At 38.8% G+C, this 23547-nt stretch overlaps 2 protein-coding genes across 4 annotated transcripts in view; one reads left to right on the forward strand and one right to left on the reverse strand.

Moving 5' to 3' along the window:
* Positions 1-532: 532 nt before the first annotated feature.
* zgc:195282 (uncharacterized protein LOC100192223 homolog) lies at positions 533-2919 on the reverse strand. The gene is made up of 4 exons (XM_056256832.1): positions 2810-2919; positions 965-1059; positions 748-802; positions 533-672 (listed from the first exon to the last, which is right to left on the reverse strand). Exons 1-4 carry the CDS (start codon positions 2850-2852, stop codon positions 626-628), a joined length of 240 nt encoding a protein of 79 aa, XP_056112807.1. The 5' UTR covers positions 2853-2919; the 3' UTR covers positions 533-625.
* Positions 2920-10017: 7098 nt separating this feature from the next.
* Positions 10018-23547, forward strand: part of rnf38 (ring finger protein 38) — a 38464-nt gene continuing 24934 nt past the window's right edge. For 2 of the 3 annotated variants that reach the window (XM_056256834.1, XM_056256836.1), the window contains exons 1-2: positions 10018-10131; positions 11575-12169. In XM_056256834.1, coding sequence (XP_056112809.1) covers positions 11647-12169 — 523 coding nt within the window. In that variant the 5' untranslated portion in view covers positions 10018-10131; positions 11575-11646. The remainder of the gene's footprint in view (positions 10132-11574; positions 12170-23547) is intronic. The other variant, XM_056256835.1, reaches the window with a different exon arrangement.

Genomic DNA, 23547 nt, shown 5'->3' on the forward strand with positions numbered 1-23547 from the left:
ATCACATATGCGCCATGAGGTTTGGGACGCAAGCTTCTGCTTCTAATTAAAAAGACACAATGATTAATTATTGTCATTTTTTCTTTGTAGATACATTTGCTGCCTCATGAAAAAAAAAAACCTTTGTTTTATACCCTCTGATCCTCAAAATCACAGAAAAAAAGAACAAACAATAATAGAGCACAAAAAAATTACATTGTGTTTCAAGGTAATCAATTCATTAATGATATACAGAGTCTTGACTTTGCATTTTTAAACCAAAAACACATGATGTTTGTATAAGCCAACACTTTTCATAACTAGTTTTACTCTGGTCTGATATTTTCACATCTCCCATATCTAAAGGCCAGGAAATGATGAAACAGGAAAGACACAACTTAATTCTAGAATAATGTTCAACGAAGTAGCTCAGTTCCCTGAGAGAATGCCAACGTGGAGGGCTGTTGATTTGGTTCTGACTGTCTTTATGAGGAATGGAAACATAAGGGCGGAGTTATGTTTTATTCTGTGGTAAGGAGAGATCGACTTCCAATGGTTTACTGTGGCAGAGAAAAGCAGATACAGTAGATGTGGTGTTGTTTGTAGATCTAGATGCTGTGCGTTTCTCAAGATTGCAAGATCTCTTTTAAGAAGTAGCTGTGTTAAAGGTCCGAGCAACAGGTTTTCGGCTACCTGCACAAAGACAGTTGATTATTTTTTATATTATATTATTATTAAAACACAATAAATACAGTAATTTGCTCTCACCTCTGGGTCCAAAATCTCTCATATAGCAGTTAGTGCAGTATGGCTTCTCATCATGCTGTATAGAGATGTAAAAAACAGTGACAATCAAATTCTGGTCAGTGTAACACCTCCTCAATGCATGACATGCCTGCATGTCATTATCATCAGTTTACAGTGTTTGGTATTATGTATGCATTAAAAGACAATACAGCATATGATAGAGTGCACATATGTATACCTCTGCATGCTGACCAGGTGTTAGCTGTCTTTTACACCTGTGACACTTCAAGCATAATGGGTGATAATCCCGTCCCAATGACCTCTTCTTCTCACCTGTATGAATCAAAGGTCCAAGTTTAAAGGTATATTTCATCCAAAAATCAAACATGTTTTCATTCAACCTAATAAAGTAGTAAATTAGAATCGGTGTTATTTTAGTAGGCTATTATTCATATGCTATTGATTATTAGTATTGATTCATATTTTGAATTAGTTAGAATTTTTGTATTTTCAACTTTAGTCATTTTATTGTGCTTTTGTCGTTATTATTGTTTTTTAATCTATTAAACTTTATTTTTTTTTTAGTAATTATTTTAGAACTTAAACTTTGTTTACGTTTTTATATCTAATATTTGTTTTATTTTTTCAGCCCTTACAGAAAAGGGTTTTTAATAGTTTTAGATTTAGTTAACAAAAACAACACTGATTTGAAAATGTTTTTTTTTTTTACTGTGATACCAACGTGTATGAACACAATAATGTATATTCAGTCACCATGACATCAAAATTGATAACATTTACATCCTTAATGCATTTTCCTGATCTTATTGTGCACGGCTCATGTTGGTGCGTGTTGTTCTGAAGATAAAAAAATTTTTGTGTCAGTAATCTTGAGTTAAATTATTCTTGCTCATCCCTGAAACGACTCAAAGAAGAATAATTTAGACTTGCCCTTTAGTGTGGTTATAAGGTTTATTTGTTTATAGTGGTATAGACTTGCCTCATAGACGTCTATTAAAAAGTGCAATATTATAAATACATCTTTCTTTCTTTTTTTACATACTGAAGAATGAGTCAAAATGATTGCCTGTTATAAATAATAATAATTCTATTAGTTAGGGGATTCAGAGTGTGAATCTGAACTTAGATTCCACTCTTTGAATTCTTCCATCTTGGACTGATTTCACATTCATTTTTGGATTGTATTCACATTCTGAGTTCTAGATACACCCTTTTATTACCCTTTCATGTGGGCCTAGAACGAGCCCTCCTACTGAAACCCTGACCTTAACCATAGGACATGAAACCTCTAGGTTGAACCAGCATCAGACTGAAACTGAACCAGCTACCAACATATTGGTCAGCTTTTCTGTTCCTGGCAGAATCAACAACCACCTCAATAACTGAAGGAGCTTTATTCTTCAGTCTTGACGCTGAAAGCTGACTGGCAGCTACAGGATTTTTCTGTCCAAATTCTCCTCTTTCTTCAAGTGTCCATTGGTTTCTGCATTGCTATCTGCCAATTTAAGCAGTCAAGCCTCTTTCGCTCTGGCATATTCCACTTCCTGCCACAGGCAGACACTTCCTGTGCTCGTGTGACGCATGTCGTGAGGCGCTGATGGCGGTTAGGAGACTGCAGGCTGATTAACTCTACACAAATGCATACAGATAAAGGCCTACACACACTTAGTTACACAACAACTAGTTTGTTTCATATAGCAAAAGGCAGAATAGCTACTCACAACTTAGCATTTAGCATGCTCTGCGATGACCTTTTTACAACGCCCTACTGTTCATATAAACGTTAACACACAATTAGACATGAAAACCCAAAATTTGGGTACAATATAATCCATATACTATTGAAATACCTCAACAGCAAGTCAAAATAATGAGCACTTTTAAGTCAAAACAGAAGCTAATGTGAAATGTTTGCATCTAAACACATTACATCAAACAGCTCAACACTTTATATTGACGTTTATAATACCTCAATATCATCTTAATCAGTATGTTAAAAATGGTAAGCATGTTAAAAAATGCATGTTAAAATGGATCCCTCCAACCCCCAGATGCCACTCACCAAAATAAACAGGTTTCCCACATATAGGACAGAAGCTCACCATGGTTGTAGCAGATCTGTAGTAGTTTTGATGCACAAGATGTTGAGATGCAGGAAATGTGTGAGCGTCTCAACTGTGACAGCCTCTCGGTACAGCAAAGGATGTGGCAAGAGGTGCAGTGACAGGAAGCAAGAAATGATTTCAAAAGAAAATATGCTCAACAATTCGAACAGTCAGAAGACAGAGAGAAGGAAAATGTTGGTCAGAAGTGTGTGTGGGTGCTGCTGTGATATGATGAGTCTGTCATAGCAGGGTTGGACTTAAGTCAGTCTTGATGTTATAAAGAGACATCATTCACACTTCTGCTGTGGCCAGTCATTGCGGTTTGAAATCAAAGATGATGTCTTGGGCCGTGTGAGGTCATCAGACTTGTCGGAGTCTGTTATGAAATGAAACCTTGTGGGTTGTTTGCTGGATGCGAGTCAAAGAAACAACAGAGAGGGAGATTGAGAGGGACAGAGAGAACGAGAGAGACACAGATGTCAGCCGCTCAGATTTCATGTGTTGTCATGGTCGCCGCTTCTCAACCCCTCGATCTGTCCGCTCTGGCTTTTTCATCCTCTTTCTCTCCATCCGAGAGATTAAAAAGCTCCAGTGTGGGAGAACGGGAGTTTAGGAGAAACCCAAAACTGCTTCCGTGCACACACACACACACACACATATAGAGATGACATCACCAAAAGGCGCTCGATTGGATGAGCACAGAAAGCCGTGAGAAGGAGAATCATTGAAGCCGAGACTGAGACTGTGTTTTGTGTATGTGCGTGTTGAGATATAAAGGATGAATAAGAGTCTGGCTTAAGTTGCAATGCACTATTGCCCTCAGTTTAGCATGATTTATACACATACACACAAGTCCTCCACAATGCGTGCATTGGAAGGGAAAATACTTCATTTGAATAGCTTTGTTATGGTTAACAGTTCAATCTGTAATTCCTGCTAATGTTTTAATCTATATAATAAATGGTAAATGCTCACCTGGGGTGTTTCGCTGCAACTGATTTGTAGATTGCTGAATGATTACTGTTGTATGATTTCTGAAGGATCTTGTGACACTGAAGACTGGAGTAATGATGTTGAAAATTCAGCTTTGCCATCACAGGAATAAATTATATTTGATTTTTATACAGAAAACAGCATTTTTTTCACAATACAGTTTTTTTGATTTCTTATCAAATAAATACAGCCTTGGTGAGCATAAGATACTTTTTTCAGAAACATGAAAAATTCGTTCCACCCTCAAACTGCTGAATTGTAATTTATTTCATTTTAATAACATGACACGTACCATAGAGGGTTAAATATAGTGGGTTTCTGTTGGGCAGGTAAGCATCAGGCATGAGTTTCTTCTCAGCATTTGGTCCAATGGTTACTCTACACTTGAGTATGCTGAACCAACTTCATTCAGTGAGGGATAAAAAAGCATTTCCCATCAAGCCTAACTGGGAACTTCACCAAACAGCAGAGTCAGAGCCCTGTCCACATGAGCGCTTGTTCACACAGACCGCACACACGCACATGCACACACACACACACACACACACACACACACACACACACACACACACACACACACACACACACACACACACACACACGTACGTCTACTGCCAAACTACACAGAGAAGAGCAAAACAGGGTTAGAGGAAGGGAGGGCTTCTCTTTCTGTCCTTTTTTCATGCTGGTTTGGTTTGGCTCTGAAAAACTAGCCTAAATCCTCTTCTTTCTGGCTGAGAAATGGAGGAGAGGGGATAGAATAAGAGTAGGAGAGAGTGGGGTAAGCTTTGTCGCCCTCTTAATCAAGGCAACTGTGCGCAATTTTTGCTATGTGAATACATATTTAGAAAGTACTCACCATATACAGTTGCCAGTGACTGATGAACACAAGAAAAGTGGCAATCATTTTTTTTTATTCAAAACTGTTGTTTGCATTTCAAAGTACATTTTCTACATTGCACATACAATTAATTTTAGGTCAAAGCAAATTTATTCAGGTCTGAAAATATACATTATACATGTTGGGGAATTGCCAATGAACATGTAAATTATTTGCCTAAAGATTAGCCATGAATTATTAAATGAAGCATCCTAATGGTAGCTGTGGGATAAAGTGAGTCCGATGCTTTGGGGTAAGTTGTGTCAGTGTCTCAGTGTAGTGAAAGCTTTGTTTCGAATGTAGGAAAAATTATTACACAATGCTGAAAAAAGTTTCACTATATTCAAATATTCTGAATAATACACCTTTTTTTGTATTAGACCTGGTTGGTTTATGAAAATGGTAATATACAGTGTGCAGCAAAATAGGACTTTGGAAGTGTAATAGTACAGGGGTTTTCATACTTTTTCATACTAGGACCAATTTATAGAGCTATAATTATATGAAAGCTGTATAATAAGGGGACCCCCCCCCCCCCCCCATTAGAGTTAAATATTCAAAGAAAATGAAAGTAATAATAATAAAATAAATATAACATGAATCAATTTCTTAATTAATTAATTGAATTAATTAATTTTTCTATTTTAGTTGACATTGTTTTATTTTCCTTGCCATAATATTACATCAGGTATGCATTCATTTCATTGCATTACCATAATGCTAATGGTAGCTATAAAAATGAAGTTTAAAGATAAATAGAGCGTATATTTTTGCTTTCTTGCAGTGCAGGTCAGTGCAGTGATAACATATTTTTGTAGGCCCACCCTGGTTCCCTCAACAAAAACCCAACAGGACTTTTCCATTGGCTTTCGGATTATTGCTGAAAATAAGCTCTGTGTCTGTGACCAACAAAAGTTTATGATTCTTACGCGTTTTGTTCATCATGACAAATTAACACAACTTTTATGAACTTAGAAGCCTAAAAACAATTGACAGAATTAAAAAGCTAAACATGGGCTATAAAAAAAACTACACCACGGTTAATTTACTTTGACTTCACCATCACTAAGCTCCTGACAACTCGTTCAATCTTTATTTAAAAATAATTTTTTCCTAAAAGTTTAAAAATAGTTTGATTATAAACACAGAAAGTCTGTGAAAGCAGAGTGAGCTTTCCTGTTCAGAGTGATGACGTTTAATGTTCCCTACAACCGCTGTAGTCATTTAGCACATGCTAAACAATCATAAGTGGGGAAGGAGAATTTATTTTGTCATAGATATTTTCAATAAAACGTGAAAATATCTTTTTGTGTTAAACACAGAACTTATTTCAGACATTTAACCAAAATCCCATTCAAATAAACCCATTGACTCCAGGACGATGGAACCAGCTAAAATGTGCAAAAATTTTGACTTGTTTCTGGGTTTTAACCTACAAAAATCTTCCCTGCAGTGCTCTTTTGTCATGACACTTATAGTTTATATTATTAGTTTATTAGCCACTTTAACCGATTTGGTGGGTTCATTCAATGAAGAATTCGTCAGACTAATTCAACATGAATTTCTGAGTTTCATTAAAATAGCTTACTCATAATTCACGATTCGTGATTATGCAGGTTTGCCTTTTATGGGACTTTATGTTTGAAAAACAGTCCTTATGATAGTGACATGCATTAGTAACATGTCATAAAGCATGTTTATATGGACAGTATGTGGCATGTTAACTTACAGAGCTACAGGCCTGAGACAAGCTGGCATGTATGTATATATGACTGTGTGTGTTGTTGTAAGTCTCAGTAGGTTTTGGCATGACATCCATGGGCCATGTGACTTGAAAGCAGACAGCGAATCTACGCCCGACGCACTATAGAAAACTTGGCAAACACACACAACCTCTGATGTTAACGGGGAAGACGCGTCATGGGACGCCTAGACCAGGTTCCCACTATTTCTACTCCAAAAGACATCACAGCGATCCCAAATGCATCTGTCCAGCCAAATGATGATGTCTAACTTTTCAAAGACAGCTTAAAGACATCCCAGCTGCTTGTACCAGAATGCACCATTTTTGAAGAACCTTTAGGTTTTGTAGGCATGTTTTATGTTTACAGGCCCACCAGGTCTTCTACTAATTAAGGCTGACTACCAACACCCAAGTCGATGTGTCTTAATGAAAACCGGCTTTCAGCTTACAGTGTGAAAATGTGGTAGTTTATAATTGCATTCAGAAAAGAGAGCGAGTTAGCCAGCAGAACGAAAGACTCTTAAATGTGTTGATTCTTGCCTTTGCATTCTTGGCATTTCTCTTCAACCCTTTTCTGTCTTATAGTTTTTTCCTCTCGGTTCTCATGCGAAGCGGCCAATGCCAATTCCCTCAGATTTGGTTTGGCTTAAAACGCAAAGAGGCCGGGAGCTCTCCTCCCTTCTCCCTCTCTCATTTCCTGTGCCCCCCCCCCCCCCCCCCCCCTTCTTTCTCTCGCTCATTCTCACCCAGTCTGCTCTCTTCCTCCTTGCTCGCTCTCTCTTTTTTGAGACTGGTTTTAGAGGGTTCCAGTAATTCCTTTGTCCTTTAAATAAATAATGCAAAGCGCAGCTTCCTCTGGCTTATGTACGTATGCACATTTCACCGCATTACAAAGATCTCTTGATGAATAAAATCTGCCTGGTCAAGGTTAAGGAAAAAGGGTGCTGGGAATGGGCACTGGATACAACAATTGAAAACATGAAGTTATACTGTAAAATATTCAGTAAAGTATTAATAAAAGAGTTCTATACTTAAAAGCAAGTTTTTCCACTAGTTTTTTTTTTGTGTGTGTGTGTTTAATATTGAAACAGATCAGAATCTGGGTGCATGTTAATTTTTAATTTGAGCGTATCAGGATTTTAAATCATCTGCCCTGCCTGAATTTTAATTATCCCTGAATATTAGTGAGGAAATGCACGCTATGCCCCCCCTCGCCATCTCACCCTTTGTTTCTTCTCTCTCTCCTCATACAGCTGGTGTATGCAGGGTGCCCCTCCCCCACCATTTGAACAAACCAATAAGAGGGCATATCAGCCGATCCCCCCTTACACACACTCTCACACACCTCCCTACCCCCACCCTCTCTCTACCCATCCCCCTATATCCCTCTCTCTATCACTCCCCCATATTTCCTTTCAAAGCAGCCCCTCTTGCTGCCATCTCTCGCCCAATCTTTAAATTATCACTACAGAACACGCCTACTATATGTGTAGTATCTATTCTATGCGTTTCAATGTAACCAGGAAAGATCTTACTTTGGGCTCAGGGTTTAATAAAGAGATAAAAGGACATTATTAAATAGTGCATCATAAACGCATTCTGGGAATGATGTGCATGTGACTTTCAAAAGAAAGTGAGATAAAAACAGTGTGTCAAGGTGGGATTATAAAATGGGACTCACACACCCACACAACACAGCTCCTATGTGACTCATTGAAGACTTCTTGAAGAAATTGAAAAATGCAGATCTGTTAACTCATTAAATGTCTTATTTAACCCAGAACAGATTTATTTCAGGGTTAAATCAGTTCATCTAAATAAAAGAAAGGCGCTAGGTTAAAAAGCAGTCCCTCTATATAGGCTACTATCTCAGGACATAATAGCCTGCTACTACATGTTCACATAAATTTTGATACTTAAACTAAAATAGATTAATCCAAGACCAAGGGAAGTTAATCTAGAATCATGTCACTTAAAAGTAAACATCACACTTGTGTCAGTTTCATTAAATCTTCTTTTTGCCTGGTCGACTTCTATGTCCACACACTATTGCTACAAGCCAAAAAGAGGCGTGATCTGATCAGGTTTAAATGTCCAACAACAAGCCCTAGAGAATGGCCCGTGTTAACCACTACAGACGAAGCAAATCAAACGTTTGCATTAAATCGAAAAATTGCAGGGGATATTTAAGTGAATAGAGGCAGTTTACACGTGTTGTCAAGATAAATTGGAGAAGCATCTAACATTTGTAAATTATTCACGCGTTTCCCCTTCAGCGGCGCATCTCTCTATTTTGCATTCCCTTCAGTGCTCCATCTAGACCAGAGCAATAGAAACACGATCGATTTAATAGGCATCACCTATTTAAAAATAAATAATGTTAATAATAACAATTAATGTTAAAATAAATGTATAAATATATGAAATATATAATAAATGAATAAATATATAATAATAATAATAAATAAAAGAAATATATTAATAAATAATTAAAATAATATTGTTATATTTGTACATTTATTTCAGAACTTTATTTTAATTTGAACTTTATGGAAGTTTGGCGTCTAAAATGTTTTAAAAATGCTTTAAATATCATTAAAGGGACAACAAGGCATTTTATTGATATTTTTATAATAGTTTTGCATGTAGTAAGTAGGACACGCCTAGAAGGAATTAAGTTACTAATTAAAATAATATTGTTTATATATTTGTACATTTATTTCAGAAATGTATTTAATTTGAACTTTATGCCATTAAAGTTGCTAATAATAAGAAACAAAAACAGCACAAGATAATGATATAAATAATATATTTTTTAAATAGTCTACTGTTGGACAAAAGGGTAGGCTAAACTTAAAGACTAAATAAATTTCAGTCTAAATATGGGGACATTTGAAGATGATGACTAGGCTATTTGATTGGCATATTTCCTGTTTCAATCATTAATCAAGCAAATCAATAAGTAGGCTATATGTATAGTATGCTAATAATGCTCTATTAGGAGCATTAATCACAGAGCAAAAATCACTATTAGGCCTATTAGTTTCGAATAAAATGTTAAGACATTTCTCTTTGTACTTACACTGTTTAAGGATAAATAAGTAATATTTTTCTGAACTACTTTAATTTGTAGCATATAGGCCTAGGCCTACATATTGGAGTAGGCCTATTCATTCAAGTCTTAGACACACATTGCTAAAAAAATATGTTAGAGCTAATGATCCATAAATATAGCAATAGCTGAAGCAAACGCACACCATTTTGTAGGCTACCTTTACAAAGGCTGCTTGTCTGCCGAAATGTCGGATATAATACATTTAAGTGAGAGTGCAGTTGTCTTTTGATTGGTTTAAGAATGGTTTCCCTTTTATAATTATAGGAGTTTGTCTTTGTTTTCAGTTGAAAATTGTGGTTTGTGAAATGGGCCTCGTTTGTGAACAATTTGGGTTAGAGAGAGCAATAAGTGCCATTCTGTTTGCACTTCATCTAGTGCGGTGACTGACGCTCTGTGCTCGGCTTCTCTGGTCTGCTGTGCTGGAGCTGTGAAATCGCGCTGATGGTCTGTCACATTATTTCTCACTGACACCGTCTGAGCGGAGGAGCACCACGCCAAAAGATCAGCTCAAAAACACTTCATAACGCACAGCTCCACTCAGCTCCGGGTGAGTTCCGCTTTTCATTTTATAGATAATATATACATGCGTTTGTTTGAGTGGGAGGAGTGGAAAAAAGAGCCCTTTTAACCGTTTTTTCCACTGATGTAAATATAATTAGGGACTTTAAAACGCTTCGCCTCTCACGGATCGCCACAAAACAGTTTATAAATATCAATGTTTGTCTCAACCCAAGCAGATTCATCAGCGATGAGCCGATGTTCAGGACGGGACATATGGCCCTGAGGTTTTAACGGACGACAAGGGCTTTATTTGTTGTAGTTTTGTGAGACTAAAGGCAGATGGTGGACTAAAGCCAGCGCGACGTTCACAGCTAACACAAGCTAATGCATCTACATGGCTTCACTCTAAATGTGATTCAAATCAGTTAAACACTGTGTGGATGAGCAAGGCGTGTTGTGATAGAGTATATTTGTGTGTTAGGTGTGTTAAAAGAGCGGTAGACAGGCAATATTATGTTTATTTGTGTGTTTTTGTGTAGCTGGGAGCTAACGCTAGCGCTTCACGGAAGTGTCTGATAACCAGCTGCTCCCTCTTACTTGTATACTTTTATTTACGTACTTTATTTAGCATAAACATAACGCACGTGCGTGCTGTGTTGGTGTAGCGCGTCAAAGCTAGTTTTTGTGTTGTTTTTAGTTCTTATTTCTCCTTTAGCTTTAGACTTGGCGTGGGTTCGGAAGATTGGCGTCTAAAATGTTTTTAAAATGCTTTAAATATCATTAAAGGGACAACAAGGCATTTTATTGATGTTTTTATAATAGTTTAGCACGTAGTAAGTAGGACACGCCTAGAAGGAATTAAGTTACTAAAACAAAAAGAGGCTTTTTAACCGCATACGTTTTATTAATCTTCCAGTTATAATAAGATCCAGTTCTTCAGTATTGCATCGTCCCATTACTTTACCAAAAACGGTGAAAAATTGATTTATAAGATATTAATACATGTAATTTTACTGTAATGTATTAAGGTTTTAAAGTTAAAAAATCAAATGAACTAATTAACTTTTTGTTTGTTATTTGTAACTTAATACTTGTTTTTTATCAGTTAGTATTGTAGTATTTATTTATTTTTTGCGTATTGTGAATATTATTATTTAATGGCTCAAATCGACATATTGATTTATAAAATTGAATCACGTATGTAGCTAGAAACTATAAATATACGGTGACTAATGCACTCTAGTGATGTCACTATTTTTTTACTGTGATATTCTGGCATCCAAAACTGTTTGATTTTTACTGTAAATGTAATTTTAAGTTCAATATGAGTCCAATATGTTTTGAAAGTTTTTGGTTTGTTCAAATGTTTTAGCAACTGTTTTAGAGTGTTGTAATAATAAAACGTTTTAGTGACTATATTTAAACTGGTTTTGAACTTAATGTTTGTAAGCATTTTAATGACTGAACTGTGTTTTTTTTTTTAAAACAGTGTTTTTAATCTGTGTTTTCTGGCGTGGAATCGGAGAGGAGGAAGAGGGGGAATCGTATAAGCCGAAAGGAAATGCCAATCGCCACTACTGGTCATTCAGCGTCTCGAGAGCCCCGCGTCTGTTCCCCGGACCCCGTTCCCAAGCGTGCTGATTTATGCGAGGACGCAGGGGCCCAGCCAGCGGAATACGGGGGTTCGGAGGGGGGCCACAGCCTGGGCAGCACTAGACTTTCTGGAGCACTCGAGAGCTCCTCTGCGGCGTCTCATTCCCCTCCCACTTCCCCTTTCCACCACCACCACCATCATCATCATCATCATCACTCCTATCCAGTGACTATGGAGCCACCCAGGACTCGATCACGCTCGCGGTCTGGATTTTACCACGGTGGATTACCTAACTCGAACGGTAATGCTGGGAGTGGCGGTGGTGCGTTAAGTCCAGCTGGAGGAATAAGCCACCACCACCACCAACAGCAGCAGCAGCAGTTCGGAGCTGCTCATGGACACATGGAAAACCTGCGCCCACCCGGGAGCATGCTTTCCCCAGGCGCCCACAGACACGCAGGGCCTGGAATGCACAGAAACTCCGGAGCAGGTAAGATGGGTTTTAAACCTCCAGTCTAATTTTGGGTTATGGATCTCATTTCATTTTGAGGGTGGACAATAAACATGTTTTTTTTTCTAACACTATCATGTTGTCCCATATTTGGTTGTAACATGGTTTACGGGGGCCAACTATCCAACTGTAGTTGTATTTGACCACATCTGACAGGATAGGGGGTGAAGATATCAAGGTATGGGCTTTACTATATTTAATTAGTGTAGTGTTGTTGTTGTATGGAATTCTGTTGGACTGATTGAACACTAGCCTATATTTATGGGGTTTCCAAAATTGCATTTTATATCAAATGTACAGTAAATGTGCACATCCATGCAACCTTGTATGACAGCCACTCAACACTACCTCACAAAATTACTGGTATAATTTGTATCAGGGATGTAGCAAACCTTATAAATGTCATTTTATGTATTTATGTATTCTTTTCCAATATTTGTTGTTATGACAATCAAAACTTTTTAAAATAAAACGATTCAATGTTTTTATAAAAATAAAAAATAAATAGCTGCAACTTCTGCAAGTCAATGGGTTGAATATGAAATGGATCTCCTTCATCAATGAATACCGTAATACTGTAAGGCAGGGCATTTCAGTCTTAAACTAGGTGTTGTGCCTCAGCTTCTTTTAAAAACTGGAAAGTTGCATGCAGGCTTCATGTGAGCTCTGATCTCTTCATAAAAACAAGAGTTAAAGCTTTGTCAGCAAGTATGTGAAGAACTCTGCAGACTTTGTGCTATTAAGGGTCACGATTGGGCGTCTTTCCTGAAGACAGACCAAATTGCACTCCTTATTACCTCGTTAATGTTTGCATAAGTTCTGATGAGCCTCACACCGATCTAAGCATTCCTATTGACTCTTAGCACTCCATGGTCCATCATAAGCGGCAGATTTGATACTGTCGTACTAGGGCGTGCAAGCAGAAAGACATGCATTCATTCAATTACACAAGCTGTGACTATTCTTCTCTGTTTTAGATGCCTAATGTTGTTATTCGCTGGTCCAAAATAGCACAGCGCTTTCCTCCACAGTATAGGACAATTGTTCCCTCCGACTTTAGGGTTTAAGTTAATAATTGACCTGATTGCCCCGTCTGTCCAATGGCATCACGGTGCTTTACGATTTCTGTATAGCCAAATGGAAATTCCAAAATATAAAGTGTTCAAGCCTCTGGCATCCTATTTCCTGCTACATGATGGGCTTAATCTGCCACAGCACTTCCTTTTTGACATGGACAACAAGCTGGTAGGAGCAGATGCACACGGGCACATGTGTTCATGCACCTAGAGTTAATGTAGCCACCGCTCGTATACTGTTACGAGATAGGAGCAGGGCTTTGATGACATACGCATGCAAAAAAAAAAAAAATTAACTCATGGCCACTATGGCCATGCATGCACGTGCATAGGGGGTGGATTCTAGTATCTCAGGTGTTGCGCTTTAAGCTCAGGTGTGTTTGCCCACTGGCAGTTGCTTTTTGTGGCTGAGCTGCGCAGCACACACACTTTACTAAAAAGCCCAGACTGGAAATACCTGTCTGATGGAGTGAGCGTCAAGCTACCTGCTTTGCCTGCCTGCTGCCGCCACTGCACCAACTAGTCTAGCACATGTGTGTCTAAGCTTTGTTTGGTGCCATTTGTCCTTAAGCAAGACTTCGCTCTTTTTCTGTCCTATGATTTGTCCTCCTGATATTTAAATGCATCTCGGGGTGAGCATGTGATATTAACTGGATGGATAATCAGAGGTACTTTACCTTATCGTGTATATGTGATATTGACTAGTTGGATATACAGTAGCTGTGTGTGTGTGTGTGTGTGTGTGTGTGTGTGTGTGTGTGTGTGTGTGATTTTGACTGAGATCAGATAGGCCGCTTTGATAATGAGAGAAGCTCGGCACACTGAAATCCCCTGAGTTCAACACCATCTGCTCTCAATACAGAAGCGCCCTCTCTCTCTTTGCCTCTCCCGCTCTCATTCCTCATCCCTTTATCTCTTTTGTCCACCCGATTCCCCCTTTCATTTTCTCACACTGACTTTCCCTGTCCATTTAACCTCCTGCATATTTCGTCCTCACATCGAACTCCTATTTGCCTGTAAATGCACATGTATGCATGCAAGGAGGAACCATGTTAGACCTCCTGAGGCTTTTTCTGCTGTAGGTGTTTGGTATTGTCCTCAGAGCTGAGCGGAGAGGGAGAAATAGGGCTATCAGGTCCCATAAAATCAATAGAGAAACGGATTTCTAGTGGGCTTGTCCTCGTGAGTGTGTGTTTGAGAATGCACTCGTGTGTGTACATGTGGACAGTTCAAGATCATTTGAAGGGTGTAGAATCCCCCCTGGGGCTGGTCCAGACCGAGCTCAGTTCTGCTGACTGTTAACAGAAATTCAGAGAATGTGTTGGAGGTGATCAAACGGATTAAGGATCTAAGGGGGCATTTACACGACACCGTTTTCAAACGGAAATCTTTTTGCGTTTTGGCTGTTCATTTACACGATAGTGGCGTTTTGAGGGGCCTGAAAACGCAAACTTTGGAAAACGTATTTCAAAGTGCAAGTTTTTGAAAACAACAACGTTTTCATCTCCATGGCAAATGACAAAATTTGGGTAATTGTGAAAACGGTGGCGTTATGCGAATATGCGCATGCTAGGCTTGCTGCGATAGTCTGTGTTGTCGGTGTTCATTTGCCCACTGCGCACCGCCCTCCACTGTCGTTTAGATTTTTTTTTATAGTAATAAAAATCCTTTAGTTCAGTTAGAGAATGCTCAATGGAGCGTGAGCCGAACGAGTGTCGTAGGACTCGTCTCGCAGCACAGATCAGCAGCAAGAGTCAGATTTCACCTCACTTCGCCCATTTCGGCTCACTTTTGGCTGACAAGATGGCAGAAGATTTGGTTTCAAAGCGAAACATAAAAGCACCTATTTAAGCGAGTTTGTCATTGTATGGTTTTGTTGTGTTTTTCATTAAAGGGGTCATATAATGCCATTTTTGTACAAGCTAATATGATTCTTTAGGGTCTAAATTAAAAGTTTGTAATATAGCCTACTTTAATTAAAAATTGTCATTAGTATTGTAAGAAAACACTTATTTTACCTGGTCAAAAACAGCTCTGTTTTCAGCACGCCGTTTCAGTGCATATGCCTTTAAATGATAATGAGCTTTGCTCACGCCGCCCCTCTGTTCTGTGCGTACACCGTTTGTAACACAATAACACAATAACCATAACGCGTTGTTCATTATAAACGTGGGATTATGAATTATATTGAGAACGTCGTACATAGAAAACATGCCGTAATGTACCCTGAGTGTAAACCGACGCATTCATGGTGAAGCGTGCAAGCGATTTGCAAAGATTAATATAAATATTAATATAACGGTTTATAAAACGTTACACTCATTTCAGTTCTTCTGGAGGTATAGCAGGAACACGAATAGTTGGTACCGATCCTTTATTCAGGAGCAGCTTCTTAGCAAAACCAGCTTTATACTGACCCTCGTTTATAAAGCAGTCTGGTGAGAAATGATTTGCGCAAACATGAGAGCATTCACGTTGCTCGTGGGGAATATTCCCTTCGAAAACAAACTCAGCCACTGCGTCTTCAGCGGTTCGGATTTAGGAACATAAAAATGACTGCTGTGTATCTTATTGCACCCAAGAACAGAACACCACAATCGCTTATAGGGCTGGGTTTCGATTCAAATTTCAAGAATCGATTAGAATCCGATTCTCAAGATCTTGAATCGATTATCATTATTCGATTCGATCCGATCTGATCCGATCTTCGAGATTTAGATAAGTGTTTTTGAAAAAGCTTTTTTTTTTCAGCTGTTACCTGAATTACAGGACTGTAGTTATGCAATTTATTATAGACATTTAACTGCAAATGAATGGAGTATTGATGGTTGTAAAGAACAATCCCCCTTCCAGAGTGTTGATACAACTGCTTTCACAAACTTGCACTGGTGTAGACGACAGAGGACGCAGAGGTATATCAGCAGCAGTACTAGGGCTGTCGCGATAACCGCAATCTTGTAGTACCGCGCTACTGACATGTCAACCGCAGAGGATTGCAAGTAACCGCAGCAACCGCGATATTCACGTTTTTTTATAAGGCTACACCCTTCTTGTTTTGAACTTCATGCATGCATGTGTATTGAATGTTAAACAAGTTCATAATGATAACAAACAAGACTGTTTATCGTGGTGATGTGTAGCCTACAGAGGCTTCGCACAGACAGTGAATGAGAGAGATCGGCAGAGCGCGTGCGATTACCTACGTCTGTCTTTGAAGTCATATGTATTCGTGAAAAAGGTTGCCGTGTCAAAGGAAAGCGAAATATTTGTCGTATCATCCTTTTCACTTTCACGTCACGGGTATTTACCATAAAGCCGCGGGGAAATAAAATCAGCGAGTCACGCATTGAATCAATGCCATATTGGTCTCTAATATGTGAAGCTTCAGCTTCAGCGTTACCCATGCGACGCATTGCTGCTCACCTGAGCCTTGAAAAGTGGAACTCAGTTAAAAATAATTAACATCGATTTTTTCAACACAGCCCTAATCGCTTAGACTCCATTCTGCTCATAGACAGTGCTCCAGCATATCAACAATGACCGCTCCAGTCAGCGTGGACTATGATTGACAGCTCGCTCACGAGTGAGGGCGGGTCTGTGTTGAAACACTGCTGTCAATAAACAATTGTGGGAGGGGCTTCCGTTTTATTGACGTCACAAAAACGAACGGCTCAATTTGAGGCAGGGGAAAACATATAAGGAGATTAAAAAAAAACACTGGATGGATTTTTATCATTATGATGGTTGTGTACAGGCACTGCCAACACACATTTCAGTACAATCAACTTGTAAAAGTGCATGTATCATTATATGACCCCTTTAAGAATAATAATGAACCCACCATTCAAGCAATTGCCATATCCAAATTGGCGCTAATTCGAGCGCATTTTACTTTCGAATTAGCGATTTAAAAGCGAGGTGCAAAAGAGGTCCCTCCCCCTGGTGATACTGTTATTACCGGTGTTGTCACATGTATTAACCGGTGGGAAAATTTCCTCACTGTCACATACCTGGAGCATGCTAATATCATGTTCAGTCTATAGGCGCGTGGTGTTTCTTTACAAAGTAACATCGCCAACTACTGGCCTGGCATGCATAATACAGTGTTTTTAATCTTTTCGCGAATCGCAAGATTTTGGCAAATTTGTGAGGGGAAAAAAAACTAGCATAGCGAAGAGATGTATGAAGCACACAGAAGTCACTTTCAAATTGAGCAGCTTTCTGTTGTTGGTCAGCGTTGTGTTTTCACATGTACAGCTTGAACATGATCAAAGTCTTTTCTAAATTATTCAAAAGGGTGGGAAAGTGTGATGTGGCGTTTGAGTCATAACACAGCATTTGACTCAATCTTTTCAAACAGGTAATAAAATTAATCTGGCAAAAAACATAATTGGTGAATTAGGGCGTTTTCAGTCCTTTCAGTGCTCTTTCAAAACGGGGACTAACTCACGGTGAAACTGTGCTGCCCCACAGATTTTGTCTCCAAATGACCATCAACTTTTTAACATGCCTATCGCTTATCAACATATTTCAACCTCATATTTCACCATTCAAGGCAGTCTCGTTCTGGTTGTTTTAATGCAGATCCGAATGCAATTGATTCATGTATACATATATGAATATGACAAAAGTAAAAAGAAAATCCACCAGCTTTTGAATCAAATGCTCCAAATGAACTTGTGTGAAACCCTGAAAGGTAGGGTAAGCGATAATCGAAAAACGCTGTTTGAAAGTTGGTCTGACACAACCAGACACAACAACAAATGTGTAGCCAATCAGCTTTAAGTGGAGGAGAGAGAACAAGCAAGATTTGAAGAAAGACTGTGGAAAGAGATCGCTGAGAGACATTACAAAAGAGAAAAGCTCGTAAGAATATCACTGGAAAATGAAGGGTTATGATCAGGAAAGAGCTTTAGGATCTGGATTAATATTAGAAAAGCTTTCCAGTGCTGGAGAGAGCTAAGCGGGAAGGCCTGAACTTATTTTATTTAATTTGCTGTCCTATTGGCTGTGGTTTATTTGAACTGTTACTATTGGTCGTGAGAATCTGCCAGTAAGTCTGTGAAGTTGGAGAGTGTCACAGTGTTTTAGAGCTAGACATAATCTTATAGCGTCTCAACTCCTGCGAATTAAGAACACACTTAAGATGGTCGTTCCTTGTTTGTCAGGCTTCATGACTCTCATTTAGGGCCGACCAACCTTGTTTTATGAGGGCCCAGCTGGTCCCCAGAGCTAGTGTGGGTTTTGTGATGAGTCCATTCCCGGTTTAAGTCTTGTGGTCCGATCTGTAGTAGAACAACAGCTCTATTTTAGCGCACTCAGCTCTATGAGACACTTGGGCCCAAATCAGAACATTGCAGAACTCCACTTAACATGAAGACAACTGTTGCTGCGGGCTCAAAATCAAGCCGATGTCCCTGAAGGACTCTTCAGTTTTCACCTTGAGTAGATCTGCGTCACGCACGCACACACATTCGCGAGGCGGGCTGTTCAGCAGGCAAGGTGCAGCGCGGGAGATGAGCGCTGGGCTTTGTAGTGTCAGTAAGCTGTTTTAATTGGACTGCGCTCCTGATCATTATTTAAACCAGTAGTGCAGTTTGAGCATTAGCACAAGTCCTCATCCCTACCTCTCAATAAACCATTCAGAATGCACGGCCGTTTCCTTTCAGCCCAGGAACAGAGGAACAGGGACGAGTGTTAAAAGGAAGGCTGGAGGTTTTCTCCTCTCCTCTACTGCACTGACCTGGCACCATCTTCAGAGAGAAGTGAGCGCGAACAAAAAAGCAGAACAGACGCTCAGAAGTGCTTACAGGTGCCAGGTGTGTTGAAAGAGAAAAGGATGAAGGTGGAACGAGGGAGAGGATGGGTTTGCGGTTGAAATAAATTAGATTGAATATTAAGCTCCTTTTAGACTGTTATTTATGATATTAGCCTTTATGATGATGTGTGTGTCTCTCTCTCTCGCTATATGTGTATATATATATATATATATTAGTACACACACACACACACACACACACACACACACACACACACACACACACACACACACACACACACTGTTCTCACCACAGCAGTAAGAAGCTTGTTTCATCACTCCAGTGAAATAAGGGTGTGAATTCAGCTGGAATTTGGCTGGATTCATGTCGTACAGACAGCCAGCTGTCAGAGAGCCAAGCATTTTGTATCTGAGAGCATTCACTTATTTTCTTGAAGTCTAAACTCAACTAGATGTTATAAAACTGGTACTAAATGGTGATTGATCAATACAGGGTTCCAGCTGCGTGAAAATACATTAGTGTACCACCATGACAAGGAATATGAATATTGACGTGTCATGGACTATATATTTTTAATTTGCTTAAAGGCACACTATGCAAGAATTGTACCTTAATATAACAGCTTCAAAGTCATTTCGGTGGTAAACAAACTCATAGTAGGGCGAATCCTCCTGGTAGTAAAGCTTGGGGGGGACGCCGCTGGAAAAACCAGCAATGCAAGTTTGAGAGGAGCGCCCCCGACAAATCTCGCAAGAATCACGACATGCTTTACGGCAACGACGTCACACACATCAACCACAACATGAAGCACGAAGACACTAGCGCGCATTTCAGACGTGATACTCGACGATGGAAAAAGCAAAGAAAACGCGGTCGGAAGAGACTAGGAAAAGAGAATCTGACCGCGTGAGGAACCTGACAAGAGTCCCTCTCGGTCGGGCTTTTCACTTGTTGGCGCGAGCTAAAAAGCAGCACTGGATGCAACAGTGATGCTGACCTGGCAATCTTGTTGATGGACTAGTAAGTAAATCTTTCTAAGTTTGTGTGCATTTTATTTTGTGATTTCACCGGAATGAATAGAGAGTCTCCGCAACGGCGATAGATTGAAGAGCGCGTCCGAGTGAAGACTGCGCGTCGCCGCCACAAGAGACACTATGTATGTATCCATGACACTGATAGCAGCGGACACGAGCGCTCAGGTTGAGTTCAAAAACACATCTCTTATTTAAAGGCACACTATGCAAGATTTGTACCTTAATATAACAGCTTCTAAGGGGTATCAGGCCGTGAGTGGTATTTACGACAGTAATGTTAAATACAAGTACTCCACAGCGACTCTAGGGGTCGCTGTTTGACAAAAACAGAATTCCTGCATAGTGTGCCTTTTAATAAATTAACATTTTAATAAAAATTTGTTAACTTTTGTGTGAAAACTGTTTTATAGAAAGCAAAGTAATAAACCATTTTTGAGATAATGTCAGAAAAAAAGTGACAAGATGTTAATAATTGATTAATGCTTTTAGTACAAGAAAAGTCCAGTTAAAAATCCAGTTTTTTTTTGTTATAAATATATTTCAAAATATTGGATAATTGGTTTAAGATTCCGTTACTTTAATGTTTTTTACAGTTTGATGTTTTGCATATTATAGTCAAAGTAAAATTACATTTTTGTAGACAAAATATATATATATTGCAGTCTCTAGTATTAATACTTCTGTCCGTTCATGCAATCAGTCTCAGGCTTTGAGCTAGTACAGATAGACAGGAGTTGTGTTTTTTCCTTCTCACATGTTGTCAGATGGATATGAGGGAAACCATGGGGTAGGGAACGATGAATGACTGAATCTCATCCATGTGGTGTTCAGGGCAGTAAAACTCTCATACACACTCTTATTGTGTTACTCTAAAAAACTTACTCACACTCCATTTTCATAACAAAAGAGTCTGTTTGTTTTGGCTGCTTTTGTCCGTCTCCAGGCAACCTCTTCAACAGTTCCGTTTTGAGGACTCTACTCGCCACTTTGTATCTGGACGCGAGTATCGACCGGCAGGGCTGTCAGCAAACCTATAGTCCGTAAAGCTAGAAATATGAATATTGACTTTACTTAATGATTCTGTTCACGATTCTTTTGATCAAATTGTTTCTGAACGGTATTTCCCTTGCTATTTTGAAATAAGATTGAACTATGCATAAGCTCCCACTCTAGTCCACCAAGATGGTCATTGAAAAGTCATCATTGTCTCAACCATGAGCATATTAACATCAAGGCACATTTAGCAACTATTATTGAGCAAGTTCAGCATGAACTACAGCAGTATGCACTGGTTGCCCAATAATAGACTCATTTTCATATAGAAGATGTTAAAGGTACAGTAGCAACAATGGCTTGTTTAATTCTAAGAGCCAGAGAGTGGGTTAAAATGGTCACAAACTTTTTCTGGACTGCCAACATTTTTCTGGAGAATGTCTCTTAAAAAACTTAGGTTTTTTTACATTTACTTAAAGTGGACTTTATCAAAAAAATATTGTCTCTTACAAAAGTGGACTGAATTCTGAAAAAAAATTTGTAAGAAAATTCACCATAAAGTAAATATGTGCTTGATTTCAATCATGAGCCAAATTCAGCATAGTCATTAACTGATCAGACTGGACTTAACTGAAGTTTGCCAATGATCAACCAATTTTTCCTCTTATGCGGGATATATATGAAGAGTTTGGTTCCAAAACGCGATAAACGCCATTTCTAAAAAAAAATTTGTTACTGCAAAAATCAGTATTGTATCTGGTTGGTATTGAAAAGTCAATGTTTAATTTTAAGTAAAATGCGATATCCGCCGTGTTATTCTGTCATGTTTTCTCCCTTTCTTTCCAAACCGCGACAAACGGCAGTCTCCCTTCTCTGCAGAATGCGATATATCCGCTCTCAACCAATCACAACGCACCATTCCACGCAATGTAAACAGTAACGGCAGCGCCTTAAATACACCCGGCTTCCTAGTTTTGTACTTTTCGATCAACAAACAAACAAAAAAATGAATAATTTTGACGCCATTGATGAACCTGTGGTTGTTTCTGCGGTGGGTAAGAAACGTAAGGCATCGAAATCGAATCATTTACGTGAGGAGATTAAGAAGATGAGGCACTCGGGAGGAGGAAAAATGTTTTCAATCTTCTTTACTGTTCTTAATAAAAATATTATACTAATAAACTTACGTTGTTGTGTATTTTCAACAGTTTCAATATGAAAAAAAAAAACTTTTATATTGATTCAATGGATTAATTGCATTTTGATTTTTAAAAAAAAATGGATTTATTGCATTTTGGGGAAAAAATAATCCGTTTTTATAATAAATCTTTGAAAATCAAAACCTGGATTTTAATTTTTTTTGTTATTACGACCTACAAATGCTATGTGAAAGTTTGAAACAGAAAATAGTGGTTTTCATCTTTCCACTTTCTTGGTAAAGAAAACACATTTTTACTCAAATTAATATAAATGGATTTATTGCGTTTTGGAACCAAACTCTTCATATATATATATATATATATTTGTATAACATGTATATGTGCACCCAATTTACTTTTCTTTGCATAGTTTCTGTGTTAATAGTCTGTATGGTCAATCACAGTGTCATTACTGAATGGGTCCAAATCAGGACTTGACTCCATGTTCGACTTGCCCAGTGTTCATCAAAGCAGAATCCACTCGGGAACAAACGGCATTGTGGGACACCATTCCAGTGTCTGTCTTTCATAGGAGCTCCATCTTGTGCTCGGGTCTTTGTGTTTGTTGGAGACCAAAGCATAAGTGTGGCTTTCCTCAAACCGCATTGACCTCTTGTCTGTGTGTAAATCTCACATCTGACGTCAGTCTTCACCAAGACTCCACTTTAGTCCCAGCCCAGGCTCAGCTTCACTCTGTAGAGCCTATTACTGTAAATGGGATTTGAGCCGGCCAAAGAGTTAAATTTTCTAGATGCTATCTTTTCCCAGGTTAACCGAGAGGCTCGGTGCAGGGGAACAGATTGGGGCTTATAATGCCAGTTTTGTCACTGTCGGGCAAGCTTGAGCCATCTCTATGCATGTCTGAAGAAGAGAAAGACTGGGAAAAGACAGACCAAAGCAAAGCTTGTTTGAGTGGGCTGTGGAAGATTTGTTGAGAGAGGTATACGGTACTACATGTTATGAGAGAGTAAGAGAAAGAGAGGGAGTGGATGTGTGCGTCTTTCTGGCGTCCCTTTCTTTGTGTGTTGGAGAACTGAGAGGGGTGAGAGGGAAAGCTGAACCAAGCTGAGAAACATTAGCCAAATCTTTCTCTCTCTCGCTCATGTTCTGTCACACTCTTGAACTCGCTCATTTAAACTCCTTTTACTTCCTCTCTCTCTGTTGGCTCAACTTTTCCAACTCTGACCTTCCTTCCTCCTTTTTTTCTTTTGGCTGTTGGGTTTTAAAAGACAAACTGTAGCTCTCCATCTGTCCCTTTGCTCCCAATAATAATAC

This window comes from Rhinichthys klamathensis, unplaced genomic scaffold (assembly GCF_029890125.1).
Source record: "Rhinichthys klamathensis goyatoka isolate OS25496 unplaced genomic scaffold, OSU_Roscu_1.1 h1tg000133l_1, whole genome shotgun sequence".
Lineage (NCBI taxonomy): Eukaryota > Metazoa > Chordata > Actinopteri > Cypriniformes > Leuciscidae > Rhinichthys > Rhinichthys klamathensis.

Excerpts from the sequence above, each read along its gene's own strand:
- zgc:195282 (XM_056256832.1), bottom strand. The coding sequence starts at position 2,852 with ATGGTGAGCTTCTGTCCTATATGTGGGAAACCTGTTTATTTTG. Across the intron at positions 1,060-2,809 it reads TGGGAAACCTGTTTATTTTG|GTGAGAAGAAGAGGTCATTG; the intron begins GTGAGTGGCATC and ends TGATTCATACAG. Across the intron at positions 673-747 it reads GAGAGATTTTGGACCCAGAG|GTAGCCGAAAACCTGTTGCT; the intron begins GTGAGAGCAAAT and ends GTCTTTGTGCAG.